General features: G+C 37.5%; 1 protein-coding gene across 4 annotated transcripts; it reads left to right on the top strand.

Annotated features, from left to right (window-relative positions):
• The first annotated feature begins 148 nt into the window (after positions 1 to 148).
• ptpn5 (protein tyrosine phosphatase non-receptor type 5) lies at positions 149 to 27,466 on the top strand. 4 transcript variants are annotated; one of them, XM_058781079.1, is made up of 16 exons: positions 149 to 3,204; positions 5,180 to 5,294; positions 5,392 to 5,457; positions 8,394 to 8,592; positions 12,755 to 12,865; positions 12,945 to 13,022; positions 13,206 to 13,444; positions 16,817 to 17,003; positions 17,089 to 17,173; positions 17,283 to 17,362; positions 17,768 to 17,905; positions 18,336 to 18,446; positions 19,754 to 19,840; positions 19,996 to 20,156; positions 20,243 to 20,356; positions 21,357 to 27,466. In XM_058781079.1, exons 4-16 carry the CDS (start codon positions 8,425 to 8,427, stop codon positions 21,448 to 21,450), a joined length of 1,653 nt encoding a protein of 550 aa, XP_058637062.1. In that variant the 5' UTR covers positions 149 to 3,204; positions 5,180 to 5,294; positions 5,392 to 5,457; positions 8,394 to 8,424; the 3' UTR covers positions 21,451 to 27,466. The 4 variants fall into 4 exon arrangements, with proteins under 4 accessions (XP_058637062.1, XP_058637063.1, XP_058637064.1 ...); XM_058781080.1 differs by lacking the exon at positions 5,180 to 5,294; XM_058781081.1 differs by lacking the exon at positions 19,754 to 19,840 and having other exon boundaries at positions 21,357 to 27,465.
• Positions 27,467 to 27,611: the final 145 nt, after the last annotated feature.

The following is a 27,611-nucleotide window of genomic DNA, read 5'->3' as shown; positions in this document are numbered from 1 at the left end:
TCAGGTGCTCCTGAACTTTTTACATCTGGACTCTTTCTCTTCACTGAGTGATGGGGGCGGGACGAAACGATTAGCCCCGCCCCCGTGGTGTCTTTTTCGGCTAACAGCACCAGCGGACGTTCACCCTTTCTAAAATCCTGTTTCAGGCGTCAGAGCAGGCAAGGGAGGTTGAACCTTCTCAAAAATGCAATCAGATGGAACTTAACAACAATGCTTATGTAGCTAACCTTTGCTTTAATCAGTTTATGCATAAATATTTATAATGTTAACACATCATTAATTATCAAGAATATACTAAGATATTGGAGAGCAATTATTTGTGTTACTGAGAATTGTTATCAAGTAATACAACCTTTGTTGTGTTCATAAGTATTAAATTACATATTAGCTTCCTCAAAAACAAACAAACAAAATCTAATATATCCTTCATGGAACTGCAACTGTATAACCACACATAATAACACAATAATCAGTCACTTATAAAGCCATATGAAACATAGGTTTAAAGAATCAACATCAGTCAAAAAGTTGGCCTATGTGAACTCTGTGATATTTAAGTGACTAGTAAAGCCTAAGCCAGACAACTGCTGATTAGAAAAATGACACAACATTATTATTTTTTTGTTAGTGGCAATTTTGTGAGTAACTGAAGAAATCAAGACTAGCAGCACCTCAGAGCATTTCAAACAATACATATTTCAAAGCTTGCTAAAAAATCATGTCTTGCTAACCATCTCAATATTAACTAGTTCTTTAAATCTTCGTTAACAAAAAACTTCATCAGTTCATTATGTGTTTGTGAGTATTGTCTACTGATTAGCAGTGTTGCAAATTTTAACAGTAGTTTTGTTGCAAAGTTCATTCAACTTGTGTCATAATACTTAGCCCAGCAGTTCAGCCTTCCTGTTTGTCAATTAGGACTTTTGTGTTTTCCGGCTTCTAAGCACTACATTGAAAGATTACATTTCCATACTATTCCAGTAAGTTTGAGGTGTCATTCGGCCATACAATACAGCTGTTTCAAGAACATACTATAGTAGGCATATTTACAGTACTTGGGTCTTTGAATAGCCCACGCAGGGTTATTAGAGGCAGTGTCATCAACCATGATTTGTAGAGGCATTTAAAAAAAAAAAAGCTTCATAACATATCAATCCAAAGGCCCCTCCAAGCATCAGATCACATTAGGGGCTATTTACACAGAAATCCAGATAATCAAGAATTCAGTAACTTTTTTTCCACTAATGTAAGTTACTTTTTGTTTCAGCTGAACAGTTCAGTAGCAGTCTTGATGATTTGGTATCAGCCCCATACACAACAGTGTTTCATTGTACATGCTTGTGGGCGCAGTTTTCTCTGCTTTGTGTTTCACTGTTCTCTGTGTTGCAACAGTTTTTCTTTTTTAGGGGGGTCTCAGTCCTGTTCAGTGAACTATGCAGTCTCCTGGGTAACAGAAAGCAAGAAAGAGTAGGGCAAACGCAATGACTAAACAGGAAGTGGTCATACATACAGATCTCTGGTGGATGAAACAGTGAAACTCTTATCTCCCCGCTCACAATAGAAGCTTTTTTTTTTTTTACCACACTGATCACAGCACTAAACGCTTTTGTAAACTCTAACTTCCTTTACAAACTATGGGTGACAATTTGCTGTGCTAAAACTAGTTTGTAAAAGTTTATTACATATTTTTCAAGCCTAAGTGTAAATTTGACATGTTTTATAACAACAACAAAACCTAAATAGTGGTGCAAAACTTGCCACAACAATGGTAAGTAGTTGGCTTTAGTATGAGTTGTTTTTCTTTTTTAATTGTTAAGTGGATGTAGCTTGTTCTGGGTGATTATTTACTGGTACAGAATACTTCAGTTATGATATTCAGGTCCCTCATTCAATGTACATCTATGTAATTTTCAGGTATAAATCTATATAAGTAATAGCACACTGCAAAATTTGAGGACTCGTGGTGTTGGATGAGGTTAGGGAATCAGGGACATGTTCAAGTATCAGCAAAAAGTGCGTAACAGTGTGTGTTTTGAGATACATTTAAGTAGGCTATTATTTGGAAAAGTTTTAAATGTCATTTAAGGAAAACAGTGAATCAGTTCTTGAAAACAGAGGATCCTTGCTTTCCAATGATATTAAGTTGTTTGAAGTCAAGCTTGAACATAGGATGTATGTGTGTGTAAATTTAAGTAGGCCTAAAGTTAGGTTCTGCCAGGACAGTATCTATGCCACCCCTCCCACAGAAACAGAAGCTATACCAACCACAACCAGCCTATATTTATTTTTTCTCACAGCTTCCACCACTCTAACAGTAGCACCAACCACACCAACCTCTGTAAAGAAATATCACCTAAGCAACAGAAATACTATATATATATATATAAGCTAGATGCACGTAGGACTTTAGAGTCTCATAATCAAGGAGATGCCAAAATTCTACAGTAATAGAGTCACCCAAGGCCTCCAAAACTCATGCTGCGTTTGCGTATGATGACCACGGGTGGCGCTGTTGATGTGAGCAACAATGCAGACTATAGTTAAGCACCACTAGATGGAAGCAGGTACTTGCAGAATATGCAGTCTTTGGGATTTTAAAACATTGAAAAATATAAGAAATAAGGAATTGAAAGAAAGAAAGAAAAAGAAAAAGGAACCTGAATGAAGACATCTCATGATGTCAGATTCACAAACTGTGGCAGATCCTCTTTTTGAAGGTGCAAAACATCCAGTATGTGCTTTCATTTGCTTTAGGAAATGACGCAGTTGCTAATGTGAGTGCTGAGGCGACTGGAGAGAGGAGAGGGCACTAAAGCGCATCCCTATCCACCCCGAGACACGTTGCCTAGGTTACACCTCCAGCTGCCACCTGAAGCGAAGCATCGCACCATCCGCCTCGCGAAAGACAATACGTCACACGTCAGCACCTATTGAAAAGCACACAAAAGGGATCTCACGAAACAAAAATATACTCGGAAGAGAGAGAATATTAAGCCACGCACGCACTCAGACCCTCCTCGTTGTGATTGTCAGTAGAGAGAGGCGGGCCCATATGGAGGGCCGCTGCTCGGCTCTGCAGCGACTGCAGCGTCTCCCGCTGCCTGCTCTTCCTCCGCGCGCGTCTCCGCGAGCGCTGTGATGTGAATATTAATGATGCTGCGCGAATCTCCGCGCTCATTTCCACCGCTTTCACCCATCTGAGAGGTAAGAGCGCATCCGTATTTGGCCGTCTACGGTGCGGTTTGCATTATTATTCAGTGTCCATTTCATGCTGTGGAAGCGCGCGTCGTGTTTTTGAGGATGCTCAGTCGACGTGTTGTTCTCAATGAAGAGGCGAAACGAGTCAATGAGCGAGGTCTTTCAGTATGGTGCCTGTACGCATATTTATACTGGCTGTTTCGTTCTTAAAAACTACCTCACCTTTGGGACGTGTCATTCAGGCTATCACGAGTAAACATTTGGTGGTCTTTAGTTGGTGAACACAACGACTGGTGGTCAATTGAAGGCAATGGTCTTTATGTTTATGGGGACGAAAAACAGTATACTTATCAGTATGTTTGTAGTTAAAGAAGATAATTTCACAGAACCCATTGGATGGGTTTTTGGAGATAAGAGGGACGCATTAGTGATCCTTAAATGGCATTCAACAAGTGTAGACTATCTCATTCTGCTGTGTGCCTGATATTCTCCTGATGCCATCCTGTGTGTGTGTGTGTGTGTGTGTGTGTGTGTGTGTGTGTGTTTGTGTAACTGATTGCTTGCCTATGTGTGTGGGGGCTCTATGCAGTCAGACTATTATATTTTAAGCTTTTTTGAGCTTTTGTTTGAATAATTCAGACTTTGGGTCAATGTAATGATTATTAGTGCAGGAATTATTTTTAGAAAGGGAGGTTTGCTTTTAGACAATGTCTTAAGCCAATGAGACTTATATTGTATGGGGAGGGAGACTGGTCCAAATAATCCCGTGTCCATGATTTCAGTCTCTCGCTCTTTCTCTCCCATCTGTGGCCCTGTCTTTGTCATTCTTTCTCTGAAATGTATACAACCAGTTAATCACATCAGCTATGCATTTCAGAGTTGGAGAACGAGACGGAGAGGTGGGTTTTTTGGAACTCCCATTCATGGAAATCCAAAGGTGCAGCGCAATATTGGGCCCAGGCTGCAGAACAAAAACACACTGATTTAACTCATCCAGCATAAAGCGTAATCCTCTCATACGAGCAAGCACAATGAAACACCGGCCCTATAGTGTAGGGCTGCTGTTAAGCAGGTAATCTCTCTCTCTTGCACTCTGTTCTCTTTCATCAAAACTATTAACATAGAAAAATCAGTATTTCCATTAGATAATTCATTTCTGAGGAAAAATGTTTCCTTTATGGATCCAGACTTCTAATTTGTCCAAAATAAAAGGCCAACAGTTATTGCTGTCCATTGTTGTTGTTAAAAATCTTGCTGACATATTAACTTTGTTTTAATCTCAGACTATAGTTCATCATAGTGTGTAGGCTGTAGAGTCTGCCTTATTTTACAGTGTGGAGGCTGTGGAATATGTCTATGTTTAGTTTATGCTGTTAATATGTGTTTGTGTGTAGAGTTCCGGGTTGGCTAGCTAGAGATTACAGCTTTAAAAGGCTCAATACAATGAATTTGCATCTCAGTGGAAACTCTACGAAAAAATAAATGGATTTCATATTTGTTTCAAACACAAAAGGCAGGAAATGCCTATAAACGTTGCAGGAGCCTGATGGGAACTGTGTTTCTCCTTTTTATTCCACTATGGATTGTGTCTGCTGCATGATCCCTTTGCGTGTCTGTGTGTGTGGGTGTTAGAGTGTGTATATGTATGTGTGTGTGTGTGTGTGTGGAGGGGGGTGTTGATTGTGGTTCTATATAAACCATTTGCTGCTGAGTGTATTTGTTTCCATGGTTACCCCCATGCCAATGTAGATCACGTCATCACCAGACCAGACCTCTGCAGCTATTGTTTACTGATCGTAGAGGAGAAGACTGAATGTGTGTTCGGCTTTTAGATACGTTCCCCACAGACCTTAAGTTCTTCTTTGTTTTTTTGTCCTTTTGTCTAGCCTGTTGCTTACACTGCGTTTAATTCCTGGATGTCTTGCTTGGATTCATCATGTCTCCTGCTATATTCTGACCACCTGTCATTTTTCTGTGATAGACACACATGGAGGGCTATTTATTCGATACCGCTCAGTGACTCCCGTTGGTTGACTTGGCACGCAGTGTCCTCTGCTTGTATTGCCATCTGTAGAGCTCCGTACTGAGCTGCATGAGTAAGAATGATCATCTACTGCTATATATGTATATATTGACATCTAATGCAATGCAAATAATTTCTATTTTGCTAATTGTTCTTCTCACTGTTCCTAGTTTGTTTTAGGTCCTGAGAGAGGTGTTTGTCACTGTCATGTGAGCCTAACTTTGCTTTTTTATACAGTAAGTCCTTTATTGTTTCTTTATGAATTATGTCTTTTTTTGTTTTGTTTTTCACAGAGAGAATATTTTGGATTGTTGTATGGTTTATGAATTTTTTGTATATACACAACACTAGCACATAAGTGTTTTTAGTTTGTCTTAACAAAAGTTAATTTTTAATAATTAAGATATGTGTATAAATATATTTAAATATTAAAAACAGCTATAAATAATAGTAATAAGATATATTCATTTAAATAACAAGTTTATTATTGTTGTGTATATGCAGAGTTGTTCATTAAGAAAGGAACTGAGGTTGTAATTTTAAAATCTGATGTTTTACATTTGTGAAAATGTATGAGTCTTATAAATTAAGCAAAGTTTAATTCAGTTCATTCAATAATAAGTTTAAATTATTTGTATATATACTGCCATTCAAAAGTTTATGGACAGTGAGAAAATTCAGCAAGATTACATTAAATTGCTCAAAAGTGTTAATAAAGACAGATAAATGCTGTTCTTTTGAACTTTCTATTCATCAAAGAATGCTGAAAAATTGTATCAAGGTTTCTTCAAAAATAATCAGCGGCACAACTATTTTTAACATTGATTATAATATTAAATGTTTAATTAACATCAAATTAGCATATTACTATGATTTATGAAGGATCATGTGATACTGAAGATTAGATTACAAATAGTAAACCGTTATTTTAAATTGTAACAGTATTTACTGTATTTTTGATCAAATAAAAGCAGCCTGACCATAAGAGACCTGTTTCTGAAACATTTAAAAAATCTTACTGATTCCAAACTTTGAATAATAGTGTTGTGTAGTTGTCACTGACAAATGAATACTGGTTGTAATTTGAAATTGTTTTACATCTATAAAAATAAAGACACAATTACGTGAGAATAAATGAAAACATTCAGGCTTATCATAGTGATTAATGACACTTTTACTGAGTTTTACTGAGTAGAGGACACCAATGTTACCAAATCATTTAAAAACAAACAAACAAACAAAAAATGTATAGTTTTTCTCACTAAATATTTAGTTCATGGCCCATTTCATCCTTGGTTTCATTCAGATACCTGCCTGCAAAGGCTGTTTTTTCTTCATCTCTCTCTGTTATGCAGTTTGTGGCAGGGGTTTGAATGCTGATTGAGCAAGTGGCATGAGATGATTATGCTTAGGTTTGATGAAAGACAATCTGTGAAGGGTGTGTACTTGTATGAGTGTGTGTGCTCGTGTATCCTTCAACACAGCGATCTCTTCTCTTTATAGCTCATTCTGATAATTCAAGAGCATCCAGCTGCAGCATGAATAGAGTACAGGAATAAATAAATTAATAATATTCATCAGAGAATAGAGGTAAAAGAAGAAGAGGGAGGTAAAGATGGATAAAGGTGAAATGGATGGAAGAAAACCATTCGCATATGAGGGTCAGAGGTATGAAGAGAGAGGGGTAAACATTAAAGAAAGATGAAAGCAGAAAGAAATAGGGAAAAGAAGAGAGGAAAGGAGAAATCCAGAGAAGAGAAGTGATGAGATAAGATGAGATGAGGGTCAGAGAGAGATAAAGGAGTGAAAGAAAGGGGGACGGGTGTGTTTGTTGCTGAAGTGACTGTTTTTCTTTTAAATGCAGCCTCAGTGTTTGTGTGTGTGTGTGTGTGTGTGTGTGTGTGTGTGTGTGTGGAGCTAGAGTATTGATCAGAGTGATCCACTCCAGCACTGAATGTTGACTCTGCACTAAAGGTGACACACAGGCTTCTCTGTCTGACTTTTTGCTTTTACACACAGTACATGAATTACATGAATTAATATAAAAGCTTTATAATATTTTATAAATTTAAATGGTCACTGTTTAGGACAAAGATTAATGTACATCAAAATCAACACATGGCTAATATCAATTCATTCTTGTAAGAAAAACTGAATAGAGTAGATTTACTAGCAGATACAGTTATTCTCTAGAATCTAAAGACCAATTACAAAAGAAAATTGAAAAATTGATAATTGATATATCTTATGCCAAATTAACTAGTATTTTACATATTATTCATCAAAGTAAAACATTGTAGGTACGTTTTAAATTGAATGTAGTATCTATACAATATTCCAACAAAGCCTTTGACTAATGAATTGATTACTGGGTTCCATTTTCCTTTTTGCATGGATTTGTGGATCATGGATTTAACAAAGTTATATTGGCTGGTTTATTCATGGTTGAATCTCTGCTTTAACTTTGACAAAGCAGGGATATTGTACATCTTTAATTTTTGAAAAGCGATAGTCACTATCAGCGCATAGTGAAGTGATTAAATATTAAACACAGTGTGTCATAAGCATTTCTGCTATGAAAAAAAGAAAGAAAGTGATAAAAATTTGATCAGCAGTAACTCACAAATGATGTGAGAATATTTCAGTTTAAATGAGCTGACTTCAGCTCATTCCTTAACATATTTAGAAACCCGACAAAAGAATATGATTCCATATAGTCAATGGTTTTCGTTTCATGAACAAAAAATAAAGTAGAAGAGTAACAGTAGTCATGGTGAATGTAATGTAATTGGAATAACGTTACTCACTGCTGTTCAAACCTCAAATCTTTTCTTGATGCTAATCATTATGGATCTTGTGATAAGACAGTGCTGTTCACATTGTATATGGCATAACACCCCATGTTAGCGTTATGTCCGCAGCACTGTCTCATTTGCATAGTCCACCTCTAAATGTGTCATTCCTCCCACAGCAATGCCATGAATTATGAGACTGGACTGCAGAATCTGTAGTGTACTACTCTGTGATTACATTCAGCTGCATTGCTGCCATTGTAGCTTGCTCCTGTTTGCACTAAATTAGCTGTTCGTTTTGTTTTTGCTGGGTATTTTACACACATTTTGTGATCTTCTGTCTCTAGTAGAAAACATGGTTTTCTCTGTGTCTGTTTCAGCTGTTTAAAGACAGGACGTCTCAAGAGCAGCATGGCAGAAGCCCCCGTTGGAGAGGACACACCCAAAGAGAAGGAGAGTGCCACCCCTCTTACCCACGATCCCCTGCCAGAAGTTGGGGTTGCTCTATGGGGGAGAGTATTGAAAGCTAGTGTTACAGCTGGTGCTTTCCTCCTGCTGTACACACTGTCTCAACTCACAGTGAGTTTATGCACATTTCTTAAATAATTAACAAATAATTCCTTGACACGTACATATCACACTTTATGCAGATGTGCACATCATTAACTATTCATTGATTTTTATTGCTGTATGTGTTAGTTATGTCTATGTTCTGGTTTTGTCTATAAGTGGCAAATTTGGCTTTTAGCGGTAATTAAGCAGTTGATCATTTCGTTGTGTAGCCAAATAATTTCGGCTGTTTGAAACCAAGAATGTTTTAATTTTATAATAGCTAAAGCTTTTTGTCACATCATGGTTTTTGTCACACAAAATGTGTGTGCTTGTATGTCTTTACATTTGAATGTGTTTGTGTATATAAGTATAGAAAAACAGGCTGTTCCGGGGTCTGCTGTGATCGACCCTATAATCAATAACTGCACCGCATGCCTTCCTGTCTAACAAACAGGCAAACAGCTGTGCAAAACTTATATATACACATAAACTAGCGTTCAAAAATTTGAGGTCAGTATCTTTATACTTTTAATATTCTATTCAGTGAGGATGCATTGACTTGATCAGTAGCGATAATAAAATCATTTAATGTTACAAAGGATTCAATTTCAAATAAATGTTCTTTTGAACTTTCTATTCATCAAAGAATACTGAAAATTGTATCATGGTTTTATCATGGTATAATGAATTATAATTCTTTGTAATGTGCTTTGTATTACATATATCTTGTCATAAATAATTATTAGCAAATTTAAAATGCATAGTGTAACAATGAATTGATAGGTGTTAAATTTGAATTAACTGTGGTTACAACTATTCATGAGATTGTACAATGCATTACAGTGGGGCAAAAAAGTATTTAGTCAGCCACCAATTGTGCAAGTTCTCCCACTTAAAAAGATGAGAGAGGCCTGTAATTTTCATCATAGGTATACCTCAACTATGAGAGACAAAATTAGAAAAATGAGAAAAAAAAAATCCAGAAAATCACATTGTAGGATTTTTAAAGAATTTATTTGCAAATTATGGTGGAAAATAAGTATTTGGTCAATAACAAAATTTCATCTCAATACTTTGTTATATACCCTTTGTTGGCAATGACAGAGGTCAAACGTTTTCTGTAAGTCTTCACAAGGTTTTCACACACTGTTGCTGGTATTTTGGCCCATTCCTCCATGCAGATCTCCTCTAGAGCAGTAATGTTTTGGGGCTGTTGCTGGGCAACACGGACTCCAAAGATTTTCGATGGGGTTGAGATCTGGAGACTGGCTAGGCCACTCCAGGACCTTGAAATGCTTCTTACGAAGCCACTCCTTCGTTGCCCGGGCGGTGTGTTTGGGATCATTGTCATGCTGAAAGACCCAGCCACGTTTCATCTTCAATGCCCTTGCTGATGGAAGCAGGTTTTCACTCAAAATCTCACGATATATGGCCCCATTCATTCTTGCGTTTACACGGATCAGTCGTCCTGGTCCCTTTGCAGAAAAACAGCCCCAAAGCATGATGTTTCCACCCCCATGCTTCACAGTAGGTATGGTGTTCTTTGGATGCAACTCAGCATTCTTTCTCCTCCAAACACGACATGTTGAGTTTTTACCAAAAAGTAACCATATGACATTCTCCCAATCCTCTTCTGGATCATCCAAATGCTCTCTAGCAAACTTCAGACGGGCCCGGACATGTACTGGCTTAAGCAGGGGGACACGTCTGGCACTGCAGGATTTGAGTCCCTGGCAGCGCAGTGTGTTACTGATGGTAGCCTTTGTTACTTTGATCCCAGCTCTCTGCAGGTCATTCACTAGGTCCCCCCGTGTGGTTCTTGTGATCATTTTGACCCCACGGGGTGAGATCTTGCGTGGAGCCCCAGATCGAGGGAGATTATCAGTGGTCTTGTATGTCTTCCATTTTCTAATAATTGCTCCCACAGTTGATTTCTTCACACCGAGCTGCTTACCTATTGCAGATTCAGTCTTCCCAGCCTGGTGTCCTTTGACAGCTCTTTGGTCTTGGCCATGGTGGAGTTTGGAGTTGGACTGTTTGAGGTTGTGGCAGTAGCGGTTTTAGGCATGGCACGGGCAGGGCGGCATTTTTTCATGACACGTGGGGGGCGGCACAAGCACTTGGAAAATAAAAATAAAAATCATCTGCGCCGCTAAGCGGTTTTCTATTATCTATCATATTATCTATCATATAACTGTGTGGGGAATTGGCAAATTGGCGCCCCTGCTTGTTGAGGGGGGCGCGGTCGCGGGGGACAGTTCACCTCTCCCAAATGGAGCGGACAAGGAGGGCTTGTCCACTCCATTAGTGGGACAAGTGGGCTAAAGTCAGTCACACCCAGGGGCGCGGGAAGTGGGGGTGCTGAGGGTGCTGCAGCACCCCCTGTTTTTTCTGTGGGCAACTGTTTAATTGTTGGGAATATTAAAAAAAAAAATCGGAGTGTCTATTTAAGTGCAAATAGCTATGTTGCTGGCAGAGGCTATTTACATTAACTCCACCCACAAACGTATGATTGGGATAGTCAAATTTGCAAAAGACGGTTGCTAGTTGTCAGATTCAGTGGCGCAGATGGTAAAGTTTGCGTTACACTTCTTTTGACACAATCGACTGGGATTCTAATCTGCCTTTTGGCGAACTTTTTTTCTCCCTTTTTAAATTTCAAATCACATCAGAAAAGCATTTATTTTTTAATAAAAATGAAGGAAATAATCAAAAAGTTGAACATAAAGTATTGGGTAGGGTTAGGGTAGGTGTAGGGAGAGCTTTTGTCCCAATAAGGTGGCATCCATTTAATAATTAGAAATAAAATAAAAAAATTACACTCAATAAGTTATTGCATACTATTTTATAATGTATTATAATGCAGAAGTGCAGATAATTACCACTAGTTTTGCAATAAGTAATGTTTTTCGCCATGTTTTTATTTTATTTTAACATAGAATAAATAGAATCTAAAGCTATTTGCACTGTGTAAATAACATATCACTAAAGAATACTGCTATTTTCACTTTGTGGTTTAGTCTTGACTTCTGGTCGTGAGTGACAGTGTTGGGGGATGGGAAATCTGTTGATTGTCGAGTGCCAAATAAACACAGAGTGTTTATTATGTATATAGAGTATATTTATTTAAGTTCTGATAACTTATACTGTTTTGCGCAGAATTGTGTTTTTCATGTTGAAGGATTTGTGCAATTGAGAAATATAAGCTTGTCTTACACTTATATTGTTATAGCAAAACATGGCTGTTTGTGCAAAATTTTTAGCAAAAAAACCTACAATTTTTTATTTTTTTTCTCAGATGGGGGGGCTCAGAGGGGGTCTCGCCCCGAGAATAATTCAATGTAGAACCGCCACTGGGTTGTGGACAGGTGTCTTTTATACTGATAACGAGTTCAAACAAATGCCATTAATACAGGTAACGAGTGGAGGACAGAGGAGCCTCTTAAAGAAGAAGTTACAGGTCTGTGAGAGCCAGAAATCTTGCTTGTTTGTAGGTGACCAAATACTTATTTTACCGAGGAATTTACCAATTAATTCTTTAAAAATCCTACAATGTGATTTTCTGGATTTTTTTTCTAATTTTGTCTCTCATAGTTGAGGTATACCTATGATGAAAATTACAGGCCTCTCTCATTTTTAAGTGTCTTTTTAAGTGGGAGAACTTGCACAATTGGTGGCTGACTAAATACTTTTTTGCCCCACTGTATAAGGTGCATTACAAGGCATAATTAATGCATCAAAACTACTTTTATAATACATTACACATAAAAGCTTTAAGTAAAGTTTGCAGTACAACTGTTTTTGTGCAGCAATTCAGCATATTAGAATGATTTCTGAAGGATTGTGTGACACTGAAGAAAATTCAGTTTTGCCATCACAGGAATAAATTACATTTAAAAAAAACATGAAAATAGAAAAGTTATTTTAATTTGTAATAATATTTCACAATATTACTATTTTTACTATTTGATCAAATAAATCAATACAAATAAATAAACACAAGACACTTTCAAAAACAATACAAAAAAATCTTGCCAATCCTAAACTTTTGAACGGTAGTCTATTTTCAAAAAATGAAATTAAGCTTGTGGCAAATGCCAAAACACAATTAATAATTCATATCCAATGTCAATGTTGTGTTTTGAAGGGTTTGTGTGTAATAATAAGTGTGTTTTGTTGATGTGTTCAGGGTTTGTGGGTCCTTTACATGCTGAATGGATACAGGGCTTTTCCAGCAGCGCATAAAGTTTTGGATCTCCTTCAGTACCTTCTCTCCACCAGTGATGCCTATGATCAACAGGTGATGGAGCTAGAACTGAAATATCTTCTCTGGTGTGAAAGAGAATTTTATATCATAATATGTCATTCATTGTCTGCAGATGGAGATATGGAGGGTGGAAAGCTTGTTGCCCCTCATAGCCACACTCTTTTTAGGTGTAGTCATCCTTGGTACTGGAGTGAGTATGTTCTTTATGTTACTCAGAGCTTTAGTTTCGGCTGTTTAAACAATAACTTGTGTAACTGCACTACGGCATGTGCTCAGTATAAATTGTTTCCGCAGCTGATTTGAAACGAGCATGCACTCGTTCCTTTGTGTAAAGCTTGAACCTTCCTTTCTCCCCCCACTTGCTGAACAACAGACGCTGTTCTGCATTAAAACCCTGGTGCCTGGCAACCCATCTTGCTTCCCTGACGACCGTCGTCAGTCCATGAGCAGGCAGCCCTCCTTTACATATTCAGAATGGACAGATGCTAAACAGGAGGATTTCTACGAGCTGGATGCTGTTCCGGAGACGCCTGTGTTTGACTGCTTTATGGACATGAAGACCGAAGCTGACCCTGTCACTCTCACTGTCAAACCTGTGGGCTTGCAGGAAAGGTAAGAAAAGATTGGCAATCTGATATACCGAGCATTTTCCCAGTGGGCCAACGCACTTTGGTCCAATGTTGTTGTTTTTTTGCCAAGGACTGGCTTCAGATATGTGAAGGTATGCTAAAAGACAGTCAGTTCCCTTCATTGATACATTCATATAAACCCCCACACATTTTGAGCATTGCGAAAAGTGAGCTTGCTGTGCCTCTACAGAATTTTCTTTACTAGCACATCTATTCTTGTGTCCCTACTCTGGTCTTCGTTAACAGACTGTCTTCAGAAAAGTTTCGAAGGCATTTTTTTTTCATCTTATGTTTTTATAAGCACAGCTGCTTTGTTTACAGTGGTAACCAAGAAAACGTTTTATCACTGCTGTTCCATAAGCGCCACCTGTTGTCAGAAAGTAAATTTGAATTTTTAGCATATCTTCACAAAGCTGAAGTCATTCTGTATGCTTGAAATCTTGAAATTGTACAACCTAATTTATATATAAAAAAGAACTTCCCATGCATCTTTGGATTGTGGTTAAAATTCAGTGGTTGCCTCTAATTTCTAATGGCTACAGATTTTTTAAGGCCAGTTCAGCCAATAAACATCAAATAGAGCAAATAAACATCATGTTCACGTACTCTTTCATTCTTTATTGTCTGTTGCTTAAATAAAAAATAAAAAATATATATATATATGTACACACACCAATTGCCAATTTTTTTTATTTATGTATATATATATATATATATATACAGTGGGGCAAAAAAGTATTTAGTCAGCCACCAATTGTGCAAGTTCTCCCACTTAAAAAGATGAGAGAGGCCTGTACTTTTCATCATAGGTATACCTCAACTATGAGAGACAAAATGAGAAAAAAAATCCAGAAAATCACATTGTAGGATTTTTAAAGAATTAATTGGTAAATTCCTCGGTAAAATAAGTATTTGGTCACCTACAAACAAGCAAGATTTCTGGCTCTCACAGACCTGTAACAACTTCTTTAAGAGGCTCCTCTGTCCTCCACTCGTTACCTGTATTAATGGCATCTGTTTGAATTCGTTATCAGTATAAAAGACACCTGTCCACAACCTCAAACAGTCCAACTCCAAACTCCACCATGGCTAAGACCAAAGAGCTGTCAAAGGACACCAGAAACAAAATTGTAGACCTGCACCAGGCTGGGAAGACTGAATCTGCAATAGGTAAGCAGCTTGGTGTGAAGAAATCAACTGTGGGAGCAATTATTAGAAAATGGAAGACATACAAGACCACTGATAATCTCCCTCGATCTGGGGCTCCACAAGATCTCACCCGTGGGGTCAAAATAATCACAAGAACTGTGAGCAAAAATCCCAGAACCACACGGGGACCTAGTGAATGACCTGCAGAGAGCTGGGACCAAAGTAACAAAGACTACCATCAGTAACACACTGCGCCGCCAGGGACTCAAATCCTGCAGTGCCAGGCGTGTCCCCTGCTTAAGCCAGTACATGTCCGGGCCCGTCTGAAGTTTGCTAGAGAGCATTTGGATGATCCAGAGGAGGATTGGGAGAATGTCATATGGTCAGATGAAACCAAAATAGAACTTTTTGGTAAAAACTCAAAGAATGCTGAGTTGCATCCAAAGAACACCATACCTACTGTGAAGCATGGGGGTGGAAACATCATGCTTTGGGGCTGTTTTTCTGCAAAGGGACCAGGACGACTGATCCATATAAACGAAAGAATGAATGGGGCCATGTATCGTGAGATTTTGAGTGAAAACCTCCTTCCATCAGCAAGGGCATTGAAGATGAAACGTGGCTGGGTCTTTCAGCATGACAATGATCCCAAACACACCGCCCGGGCAACGAAGGAGTGGGTTCTTAAGAAGCATTTCAAGGTCCTGGAGTGGCCTAGCCAGTCTCCAGATCTCAACCCCATCGAAAAGTTGAAAGTCCGTGTTGCCCAGCAACAGCCCCAAAACATTACTGCTCTAGAGGAGATCTGCATGGAGGAATGGGCCAAAATACCAGCAACAGTGTGTGAAAACCTTGTGAAGACTTACAGAAAACGTTCGACCTCTGTCATTGCCAACAAAGGGTATATAACAAAGTATTGAGATGAAATTTTGTTATTGACCAAATACTTATTTTCCACCATAATTTGCAAATAAATTCTTTAAAAATCCTACAATGTGATTTTCTGGATTTTTTTTCTTCTCATTTTGTCTCTCATAGTTCAGGTATACCCATGATGAAAATTACAGGCCTCTCTCATCTTTTTAAGTGGGAGAACTTGCACAATTGGTGGCTGACTAAATACTTTTTTGCCCCACTGTATATATATATATATATTCATACATATATGTATACAAGGGTGCACATAAGTGGTGCGCATGCGTGACCAAAATAAAAAATGCGCTGTGTAAATGACTTCAGACCGCTCATTTGTGTACCAACATGGTTGACAGCTGTTGATGCACAGTTACCATTTTAGATCGACACACTGTAATACTGTATAAGATTTCTATTCAAACTGAAAGCATAATAAGCACTTACTTGCCGGCAACCTGCCAAAATAAAATCTTGCTGATTTGAAGCTTGAAAATGATGAAACATTTTATTTTTAAGTTTACTATAAAATAATTGTATTTTTATTTAATACTCCCTTTTTATTTTAAAATATAATAGTATTATCACACTTTATTATTTTGTTTATTATTTTATTAAAAAACAAAATAAGTAAAGTACAATAATATTATTATCACTATTATTTTTTTTAGTTATATTTAATGGGTCACACTGTTTAGTGTGAGGACCAAATCAAATCTCCAGGTGCTCTTAGGAGAATATATATTTATGTAAAATGGCCCACCTCTATTACTTTATAATATTGTACAGGTGGGCCGCTGGGACCAAAAAATGGGCTGATTTTATGTCCCAGTCCCCGCCTTGTTACATTCTATAAATAATTTTTTGCTGTTTGCTTTTAGAATATTCTTGTGATGTTTCAGCGTTTAATGTGAGACTGTGCTGAACATTTTAATGAGGAAAGAATCATAAATACGGAAGTGGTGATGGTGGAAAGGCTATCCACTTGTGTCATAATTAAACATGGAAAAGCAATTGTTTAATATTTAAAGGCAACTTTAAATAAATATTTTAACACAGATGAATTCCCTTTTCATGTTTTCAGAATTCAATATCCCAAAGTGCATAAATCAGAAACTACTATAAAAAAGAAAAGTAGTCGAAGTAGTCGTTACCTGTTCACACTAATTTTACTCATTTTAAGTTTTGATAGAGACCCTGAAAAGGCTTTAGCCCTTGAAAAACTCTGAATGCATCTGAATTTACATTATATATTTAAATTACATTGTCACACAAACTCTGTTGTGATTTTCAGGAGAGGTTCTAATGTGTCGCTGACGTTGGACATGTGCACCCCTGGTACTACAGAGCCCTATGGAGCGCTGCTGTCCCCTAGAGAGCAGAGCACACAGGAATACCTACAGAACGCATCCAACCTGCTCACCCCCGAGCAGCTGCACAAGTGCGCACTGGACGACGCTGCACTGCATGCCGAGTTCTATGTGAGTATCACTCACAGTAACATCCACGTACAAAATAAAACAGTGATCGTAACATAACAGCATCTTGTGATTCTGGTGGAAACAGGAAACACCCATGAACTTCGTGGACCCTAAAGAATACAATTTTCCTGGCGTGGTGAGGAAGAATCGCTACAAAACCATACTACCAAGTGTGTATAATACTCTGCATATAGTAAAGTGTGGAAATGGCTGATGAGGTTTGTTACTGATGATATTGGCATGTCTTTGAATTTGTAAGATCTTAACTCTAAATTGCAGACACGCATAGCAGAGTTTGCTTAAAAGCAAAAGAAGAAGGTGATTTTCTCAGCACCTACATCAACGCTAATTATTTGAAGGTGAGTATGTGTTAGCGTCAAATGAAAATCTTATTTTGCTTGTTGATAAAGTATGTAAGCTGTGATGTGTTCATTTTTAATAAACTGAATAAATTAGTTTGTGATGAAACAACCAAATCTTTAGAGTTGTATTTAGCATTGTCCAATTTTTTTTTTTCATTTTTGCAGTATTTCTGTAACATTCTGTCATTTGTCCTCTTAAGTTAAGGTAATAAATGTATGTCATAGCTTTTATGATTTATTCTAAGATCACAAATTATAAGGAGACTGTATAATGTTTGAAAAATAATAATTTGATGTGGTTTTGCATGTGTGCGCAGTATTTCTGATCACATAGAAATGCTATAGGCTGAAAAGTTAAGGCTCTCTAATCAGCCTTTCTTTCTTTCAAACTTTTTTCTTTAGGGCTATGGAGGGAAAGAAAAGGCTTACATTGCTACACAGGGTCCAACTGTAAACACAGTGGGGGATTTCTGGAGGATGGTTTGGCAGGAGCACTGTCCCATTATTGTCATGATCACCAACATTGAAGAAAAAAATGAGGTCTTTATATATCCACACATATCACATGATTGGGAGGAATTATCCTTTCATGCTGAGCAATTAAACATCTTTGAGATATTTTAATAATTAATATGTATTCTCAGGCTTATGCAAACTTGAATTAACACTAAATAGTTTTTCTTGTCCAACCCCTAGTCCTGTCACTATTCAATACTTAGCACAAACTCAGGCTGAACATTAAACTACTTATCATATTGTCAAAACTTTAGGTATTTTGCAGAAGTCAGACACCAGGGTTGAAGTGATTTTGACTTTACATGCCTTGAAATATTTAGGTGAATTCCAATGAGTTATCAGAAATCATGAATGGAATTTATCTGAATGGTTTAAAATGCTGGCTTTGCTGGACTGAATAAAACACATATGTTATATGAATCAACTAAAACATTTTTGTGTGTGTATCCCACAGAAATGCACAGAATACTGGCCAGAGGACAGTGTCATCTGTGAAGATATCGAGATCACTGTCAAACAGGTCATCCAGGCAGATGACTACAGTCTAAGGATTTTCACTGTGAAGGTTTGTTTTGTGTTTGAGTGTGTGTGTGTTCATGTGACTATGTCTAGAATGCTTATATTGAAAAGTTTTAATAAAAATAACTGACGTGCATTTTTAGTGTTTTATATGCAAATTAATAGGATAAGGAATCTTAATGTATGAACTTATTTAATTTTATCTGTTACATTTTTACCAAAAACTGAAAGAATAGAATTTTGACACATTTCAAAGTTGTGCCAAAAGCTGAGTATAGGAAGGCTGTGTCTTGGTAATGTTTTGGTTTATTGAAACAAAATGTGGCATATGCCATTGTGACTGTGCCCGTGCAGTTTGGTGACAGTGCCACCTATAGGTTAATATTGCATTACAAGCAACATTGAATTTGTTTATAGCCCATGAAAGACAAGACAACTGACAGTATCATATTTTGCATCCTCATTTAAAATAGAATTCAAAGACCCAAAAAAGTGAAATCTGAGAATGCAGATTATGTGCTGTTTTTAAAAGCCGTCACTCTTAAAAAAGTAATTTCTGCTTGCCAAATACAATTTCTTATTCAGTTTCATGTTGACATTACAGTACAGTATAACTAATGAAGACAAGACTAATATTTACAGAAGAGTCTAACCTTCAAGAGGTTTGTGTGAAAGACAAGAAAGATGAGAAGGACAGAAAGAGAGAAGTCCAGGTTGAGCGCAATATTTTTTTGCTTCTGTTTTCTACTGTTTCCTCTGGAGGCATGGCTGTCATGGCAACAAATATTCTTAGCAATGCAGTGTTTCACATAATTGAAGGAAATATAGTTAATCACAAAATCTGTGTAAGATATCTTAAAGAGATATATCAAAGAATGTGTATACGTGTTAGTATGGGCATCATTTGGTATGTAGTATATATGAGGTTGGAGATTACCCTGATAATATTTCAACAATCATGTTTATGTGTCTTCTCTCTCAGTTATTTGGAATCAGAACTAGACATTAGTAAATCATTATTGATCAGAAATTGTTCTTGATTCAGTTAATGCATTTGAACAGAACCCCAGTACTGATGAAGGCTAGAAACACTCCTGTCTATACATGCGTGTTAAGCCGGGTACACGCTATATGATTTATGAGTGCTTTACAATTGTTGCTTGTCAGATTTTACGAACAGGATCCCAAGTATAAACTATGTTACACAGGGATTTCAGTTGTCAGATTGTATAACAGTCAAGTCTCGTTAAAAATGGGCATAGACATAGGATTTACATTGTCAATCCGTGAGATGTTTTGTGACGGTGATATGTGTGGAGCAAAGGTTTTTTTTTTCTTTCTGTGCTCCTAAAGGTTCTTGATTTCACAGTTGTCGCAGGAGAAGCCATACTGCAGGACTGTGCCTCAAAACCTCTGACAGAATTTCATCAGATTGCAATGGTCAGCACACATGTTAAACTAGTGATCGAAGGCTACAGCTTTTGACCTTGAATAAGAGGAATCTTGTAGGATTTTTCTCAGACGCCCAAATAAAATGGTCAATTTTGTAGAGTGTGCACCCGGTTTTACTGAACTGCAAATGTTTGTGTGTGTAGAGTGAGGGTGAGGAGCGCACTCTCAGACAGTACTGGTACACATCCTGGCCAGATCAGAAAACTCCAGACAAGGCCCCGCCTCTTTTGGAGTTGGTTAGGGAAGTGGAGGAAGCGAGGAAACATGCTCCGCCCAACAGTGGCCCTGTCATTGTCCACTGCAGGTAACACACACTTTTCAAAAAAGTTGTTAAAGTGACAGTAAAAAGATGAAGCTAATATATTTAAACACTGTTTTCTCTACTCTTAGTGCAGGGATTGGACGCACTGGCTGTTTCATTGCTACCTCTATCTTGTGCCAGCAGCTAAGCAATGAAGGGGTGGTTGACATCCTGAAGACTACTAGCCAGCTACGCTTGGACAGGTAAAATATAGATATACTGTACATCCTTTGAAACACAAGTGTCAGTTTGGGTTGAGACAGCAGCAGAATAAATGTTAGCTGTTTGGCCTCAGTGGTATCCGGGCCAACCTGAAGTCATGGAGAAAAATCCTTGCAAGACCTGTTGGTGTTACATTAGGCTATTGTTAAGTGCCAAGTTGGACTGCTAGATGCTATTAAAGGGATAGTTCACCTAAAAATGAAAATTCTGTTATTAATTACTCACCCTCATCATGTCTATCCAAACCCATAAGACTGTTCATCTTTGGGACATAAATGAAGATATTTTTGCTTTCTGACCCTGCATAGACAGCAATGTAACTGCCACGTTCAAGGCCCAGAAAGGTAGTAAGACACCGATAAAATAGTCCATGTGATATTAGTGGTTCAATAGTAATTTTATGAAGCTATGAGAATACTTTTTGTGCACAAAGAAAACAAAAATAACAACTTTATTCAACAATTTCTTCTCTTCCATGCCAGACTTCGACGTGCATTCACAACAGTACCACGACACATGTGCATGCATTCCTCCGCTTGAAAAAAAGCTGCGGTGCATCCGGGTCTAAGTTGGAACTCCGGCTCCTGCGTCAGCAGCATCACACACATGTGTCGTGGTACTCTCATGAATGGTGGTGTAGATTGACACGGAAGAGAATAATTATTTTTGTTTACTTTGCGCAGAAAAAGTATTCTCGCAGCTTCATAAAATTAAGGTTAAACCACTGATGTCCCATCCAACTACAGTATGTTTCTGGGCCTTGAACATGGTAGTTACATTGCTGTCTATTCAGGGTCGGAAAGCTCTCAGATTTCATCAAACATATATCTTAATTTGTGTTCCAAAGAGGAACGAAGGTCTCACAGGTTTGGAACAACATGATGGTGAGTAATTAATGACAGAATTTTCATTTTTGGGTGAACTATCCTTTTAAGTACATTAACAGTTGGTCTCATGTTGTTGTTGTTGCTGTGATTTCAGAGGAGGCATGATCCAGACAGCGGAGCAGTATCAGTTTGTTCATCATGTACTCAGCCTGTATGAAAGACAGCTTCGGGAGACCTCAGAAGAGTAAAGCCTCCATGAGCGCACAACCTTCACACCACTCCTCACAGAGCAGTTGACCTTCATCTGAACACATGGGGCAGGGACTGACCCTCAGTACCTCAAGTCTCATGTCTTCAAACACAACAGAAGTTTTAGGAGCAGACCCAATATTAGATTTTAGCTGAGTCCAATCTCCAATACCTAATTCCCACCAATCAGTTATTAAATATACTTTGTCTTTTTTCTTTACCATAACAGTAACATAAAGCAGTCAGTTATGTCATACACAAGTACTGCCCACATAATAACACTCAGCAGACCATCAGTGCTCAAACGCGACAATGTTTGAATGCGTGCATACTTCATACACAGTGGTATGAACACAATAAGAAGCAGACACCAAGGCCTCCATTTATGATGTAAATTAACATTAGGTTTAGGGACCTCCTCAATTTCTGAGCCTACAAATACAGCAATTTTCCTTTTACTGCTAAGACATTTTTACAGGATTTATAACTCAGTGTTAAGATGAGATTTGTTGTAAAGTGTGCGTGTACATGTTGAAAGATCAACCTCTTGGCAATCTGAACATCAGTATGTTTGTGTGTGCATGTGTGTGTCACAGAAACAGAAGGGGAGAGAGAGGTACTGTTTACTACATGTTCGATGATTATCAGAACTCCGGATGTGCGGTTGGTCTCTAGAAGAGGTTAGCCTACCACATTTAATACAAAATGGCCTTAATATGTGTCTTTCTGTTCGTACTGGGGTCTGTACGGTTGTGTGTAAATGTTGTCGGGCAGAGCTAAAGGCAGTGTGGTGTTACAGCCTGTCATCGTCTCATTCGGTAAGACTGAGAGAGGCACAGAGACTGATCTCCGTACATTTTCCCTCAGCAAACCTTTGCCTTCTCGATTTGCGTGTTGTCGGACGCTATATCGTGTGAAACATTTTAGTTGGACTCTAAAAAGCATTGATGCTGCACCTCAAGGTTTTATGTATCAAGATGCCGAAACACTGTATCCAACTAATGTTAAATTTGTAAATCACAGCTTGTATCAATAGCAGAAATCATGACAATATAGTTATATATAGTTGTGATGTTTTTTTGCTGATTTCTGTTTATTTTCTGAGCTTGTTTTACTCTGGTTACGTTTAACATTGTTTATATGTGGGTCTGCGTATCTGATTAGTTAAGACGTATAATCAGTATTTGCCCGAGTTGGCAGCTCGTACAGCTTTGCTGAGACTTGCAGTTTGCATGAGCAAGTACATTTTGAGCTTCTTTTTAATTATGAGCAAGGAAATGTTTAAATTAGAAGCAGACATCTGTGTGTGATTATGTGCAAACGTTTCTGGTACAGCAGAGTGTCTGCTGTTGGAATAAGCATCTTCTGTCCGACGGACTCATGTGATCCAGCTGGAAGTACCAATGCAAGCTCTCCTCTGAATTTCTTTAGACAGTACTGCTACCACCCTTATTGTCTCCAGTCGTTCTCGAGCTAGTCATATGTCCTCAAAATGATGTTTCCTTCCAGGCAGCTCTGAGCTGAAATTAGGAGGTTAACAGAAGCTTGAAAACACCTCCTTGTTACACAAGAGATTGTACTTTTTTTTGTAAGTGTTGTTAGTTCAAGGCCTCATGATAGTTTGCCAGAAATGAGAATGGGCCTCATTCATGAAACATTCATAAATATAGGAGTAAATTCGGAGTAATTTGCGCATAAAACGGACCTTCCCGAAAACTCTCCTCTGGGTTCACAAACGCTTCGTAAACTTCCGATTTGATGGTTAAACATGATTATGTTAATGAATTCCAATCATTCGTAAATAGGGCGCTTGTGCACGCTCATTCACAATTAGCATAATCCCCGCCTATGAATTACAACTGAGCAAATTTCGTGTCCAGGAACGCAGTGGAATATTCTGGTCTGCTTTCTCAGGTTTGGCTCCAGTATATTGCATAAATGCAAAAAAGACTAATAGGCCATATGCCTAACAATAAATATTCAATTAACGTGTCCATCAAAGCGTTTAGCCAGGTGCTCTTCTGAAAACAGCCAGCCGGTGGCGCTTGAGAATGCTTTGGTGGCACAGCGTTTCTCCAGCTGAGATGCTTTGGTTGCTATGATTACTAAGAATATCCATGGCAGTAACATATTACTAGTATCTCATTTTGAAGAATTACTGATTTATATTACTGAATATAAAAATGCAGTAACCAGCAATATTAACTTCTCTATTGTTGTTTAGTTGTTGTACAAGTAGGATGATTGGTCGGTACCCTGATAGTACACATACATCTCGGAGAAGTCTATTTGACATCTGTATTTACATCTGCAAGACGTATTTTTTAGAGTGTTTGCTCATCTGCAATACGTCTATAGGACGTCTCCTGTCAGATGTCAAATAGATGTCTATTAGATGTCTTTAAGATGTTTAAGATTTAGAAAGTATGTAAAACTGACATCTGAAAGACGTCTGTTAGACGTTTGTAGACAGCAGATGCTTTCCAGATCAAGAGATCTGTAACAGACATCTTGCAGACATACGTGTGCTATCTGGGGTGTAGTATTTGTCCCGCCCCTCCTCCATTGATTGGACGGCTGGGTAAAAAGTGACAGTGACAAGCATGTTTTACCCAAAGCTAAACAGTTGATCAACTCTCAGCTAAAAATAAATAAATAAAAAAGAAAAGATAAGAGCAAACGAACTTGTAAAATATTATAATGGCAGTGCATCAAAATTCAGTGTAATCAGTTTTCCAAAAAGAACACAGAATGTTTTACGCACCATTTACACAGGTGTAGGGAGCAGGTGTACATTTCTTTCTTACCAACTAAAACAAAACAAAATATGAACACTTTCTTGAATCCGAAGATTTACGTCAGAACAGCTTTACGAACGATTTACACAAAAATTCGTTCTGCTCGTGTTTCATGAAAGAGGCCCAATGACTCTCATTCACGTGCTTTAATCGCTGCTGTTATAGTCTTTTTATTATTGCATAACTGCTTTCGTGTTTTAGTTGGTACTGAGTAATTGAATTTTAGCATTTGTTTTTAATGAACTGGCATATTAGTCCTATTTACTGAAAGAGTTTTGTCTGTTTTTGTGCTGTTACTATACTGCCAAAGACTGTAGTGATTGGTCCATACCACAAAACCTGAACAATCTGAATTCTGTATTTACAAACTTTGAAAACTGAAGTTTTAACACCAACACGTGGAATTGTGTACATGTATGAAACCAGCATTTATATATTTTTAAAGTGAAAATCTGAATTCGCATTGTAAAACCTGTTCTCTGACTTACACAACCTTTCCTGATCAGTTTGTTATCTTTTCTTATTTATTTAAATTCTATTTATTAATTTGAATTATACAGTATACACGTTCAAAGGTTTGGGGTCCGTAACTTTTTTGTTTCTTTGAAAGAAGTCTCTTGAGGCCACATTTATTTGTTCAAAAATACAGTAAAAAGGAAAATGTAATTTATTCCTGTGATGGAAAAGCTGAATTTTCAGCAGTCAATAGTCCAGTCTTCAGAAATTATTCTAATATGCTGATTTGGTGCTAAAGTAACATTTCTTATTATTAGCAATGTTGAAAACCGCTGTGCTACTTGATATTTTTGTGCAAACCATGATAAATATTTTTTCAGGAATCTTTGATAAATAGAAAGTTCAAAAGAACAACATTTATTTACAATAGAATACTGTTGTAACACTGTGCAAGTCTTTACTGTAACTTTTGATCAATTGAATGCATCCTTGCTGAAAAAAAGGATTAAACAAATCTTACTAACCCCAAACTTTTAAATGGTCCAGTAAATTATTATCCCTCTGTATCATTTTCTGGAACTAGTTTCTCAATTGAACATCTGTGCCTTGCTTCCAGTCAAACAGCTATTTTTTTCCCACCTGAGATCTTTCATCTTAGACCGCATACGAGGACGCAGTTTTTGTCCCTTAATGTGAAACTAATACAAAATTGTTCTTGTGAGGTCCAAGTGAGTGAGAAAACAGGTTTTTATCAACAATGGTCAATTGACTCCCTTAGAGGAATGTAAACACAAGCTCTATTTACAGCATTTATGTCAATTATCATGAAAATATTTTAGACTTTCTTTTAAAAAACACAAAAGTCATAGTTTTGACAGAATCGCTTGCTGACAATCTTTCAGTGACTGGTATAGCCTGTAAAAGCATTCACTTTCACATGTTATGTGTATCTGAATGCATAACCAGAAGTTCATCTACCTGGAAAAGTATTTTCTGAGGTAATCATCACTATAATGGCGCAAATGCTGTGGACAGTTCAAACCAGAACATTCCTTAAAGGAATAATTTTTGAAATGTTGAACCGAATCTCTGTGTGTCTGTTACATGCTGTTTGCCACCCTGATGGCCGTTTACTGGTTTTGTACATTGTCTACCAGGACAACTTTGTTGAACATTTCCAAAGTCATCAAACTATGGGACTATACTGTTTTAGGTCAGTGAATTCATTCACGGTGAGGAAATTCTATTCTAAAGTGACAGAGTAATGCAGGTCGTCAGTAGCCTTAATCACACAAATGAATCCTGTTTTCATTGGGTGTACCAATTTATTACTTTGATATCAAATAAAACGATTTCACGTTGAATCAATGTTATAGTTCAAAGACTGAGAGAAGGGCTAATATAGCAGTTTAGAGAAGTCATACCCCTCCCCCAGCTCACTGCCCACTCACTCTCAGTCGGACCCAACTTCCTACAGAACACTCCATCTGTCGGGCCCGTCTGCGTTGCCAGAGAAGAGTAACAGACACACAGGCACCAGCAAACAAGTATATCATTATATCATACACACAAATTAGATCCTGGGCCAAACTATCTTGGATTATATCCACGTAACAGTGATTTTAATATATTTAAAAGAGAGTGTGCTGTTTTATGTTTAAATGGATATTAATTTAATCATCATGAACGACTCACTACCAGCATAGTATGTCTTTATGCACTACTGTACAAAGCTAAAACAAGCACAAAGATGAAATACTGATTTTATGAATGTGAATGCAGAGGCTTGAGCCTCGGCTGTCTTAATTGCTCATATATTTCAATGCCACCTGAGTATTTGACCTTTTGCTTCTTCAATCACTCAGAATATTTTCAAGATTTTTATTTTCTAGAAACCATGTGTTTAGCAGTGTTTTAATATTTTCTGCTTATTTATTGTCCTGTGGTTTTGGTTGAAATGTTTGGCACCGGCCCTTTGATCTCAAAAAAAGAAGAAATGTTTTGGTTTAATTTTAATCCTGTTCTATAGTGAAATAGATGTGGTTTGAAAATTCAATTTGCCTCATTGCTTTCGTATTGTTCCACTGCTGTTGAATCCAAATAGAATGTAACATGACTAAGTTTACAATATTATGGCTTGTATAATTGGTATAAGCTTTAATTTTTAAATAAAAATACATTTCTGTTAATCAGGACCATGGGATGATTGGACTTTGATTGACATGGAGACAAGGTGCATAGACATCAGGTTATACATCTAAGCTGCAAAATCACAGCACAAGTGCAATCCTAATTCTGAGCCTTCTGATACTGGGGAACACCTTTTTAGTGTATGTCGTGCTCTGTGTGAATGAGAGCATAAAAGAAATGTTGAGCAGGGCAAAACTGTGTAACTACCTAAAAGAAAATCATAATCTTTGTCTCGGTGGGGGAAATATTTTCACTCTTGAATGTAGTATTTTACAAATAGTTCTCAATTCCCCGTGATTAAAATGACTCTGGTCACCTGTATGTAATGTGTTTTTATTTGCCACTGATAGTTCTTGGCCAATTAGTTAGAAATGTGCAGGGTAACACTGATGGGAGTGGTTAAAGGAAATAAATATGATGCAATCATTTATTCTGTGGAGCTGCCAGGGACCAGCCTCTTTCTGTATTAGCATCTTCCAACCAGCAGAAGGGGCTAGAGCTACAGTACAGACACAAACCATCAGTTCTGGTGTATAATTTAGTCTGATTTTTAATGTTAATGACTGATCCTAAATTTTAAATTTCTAATTTTATCTACATTTCTATGAATTTCAACTCAATTGTATTGATTTCTGTTATTATTTGAAATGGCCCTAAACGTCCATTAAATTTTATTTTTTTACTTTTCACTTTGCTCATTCTGTCTATTATAATGT

Source organism: Onychostoma macrolepis, chromosome 07, assembly GCF_012432095.1.
Source record: "Onychostoma macrolepis isolate SWU-2019 chromosome 07, ASM1243209v1, whole genome shotgun sequence".
NCBI lineage: Eukaryota > Metazoa > Chordata > Actinopteri > Cypriniformes > Cyprinidae > Onychostoma > Onychostoma macrolepis.
This window is presented reverse-complemented; position numbering and strand designations above follow the sequence as displayed.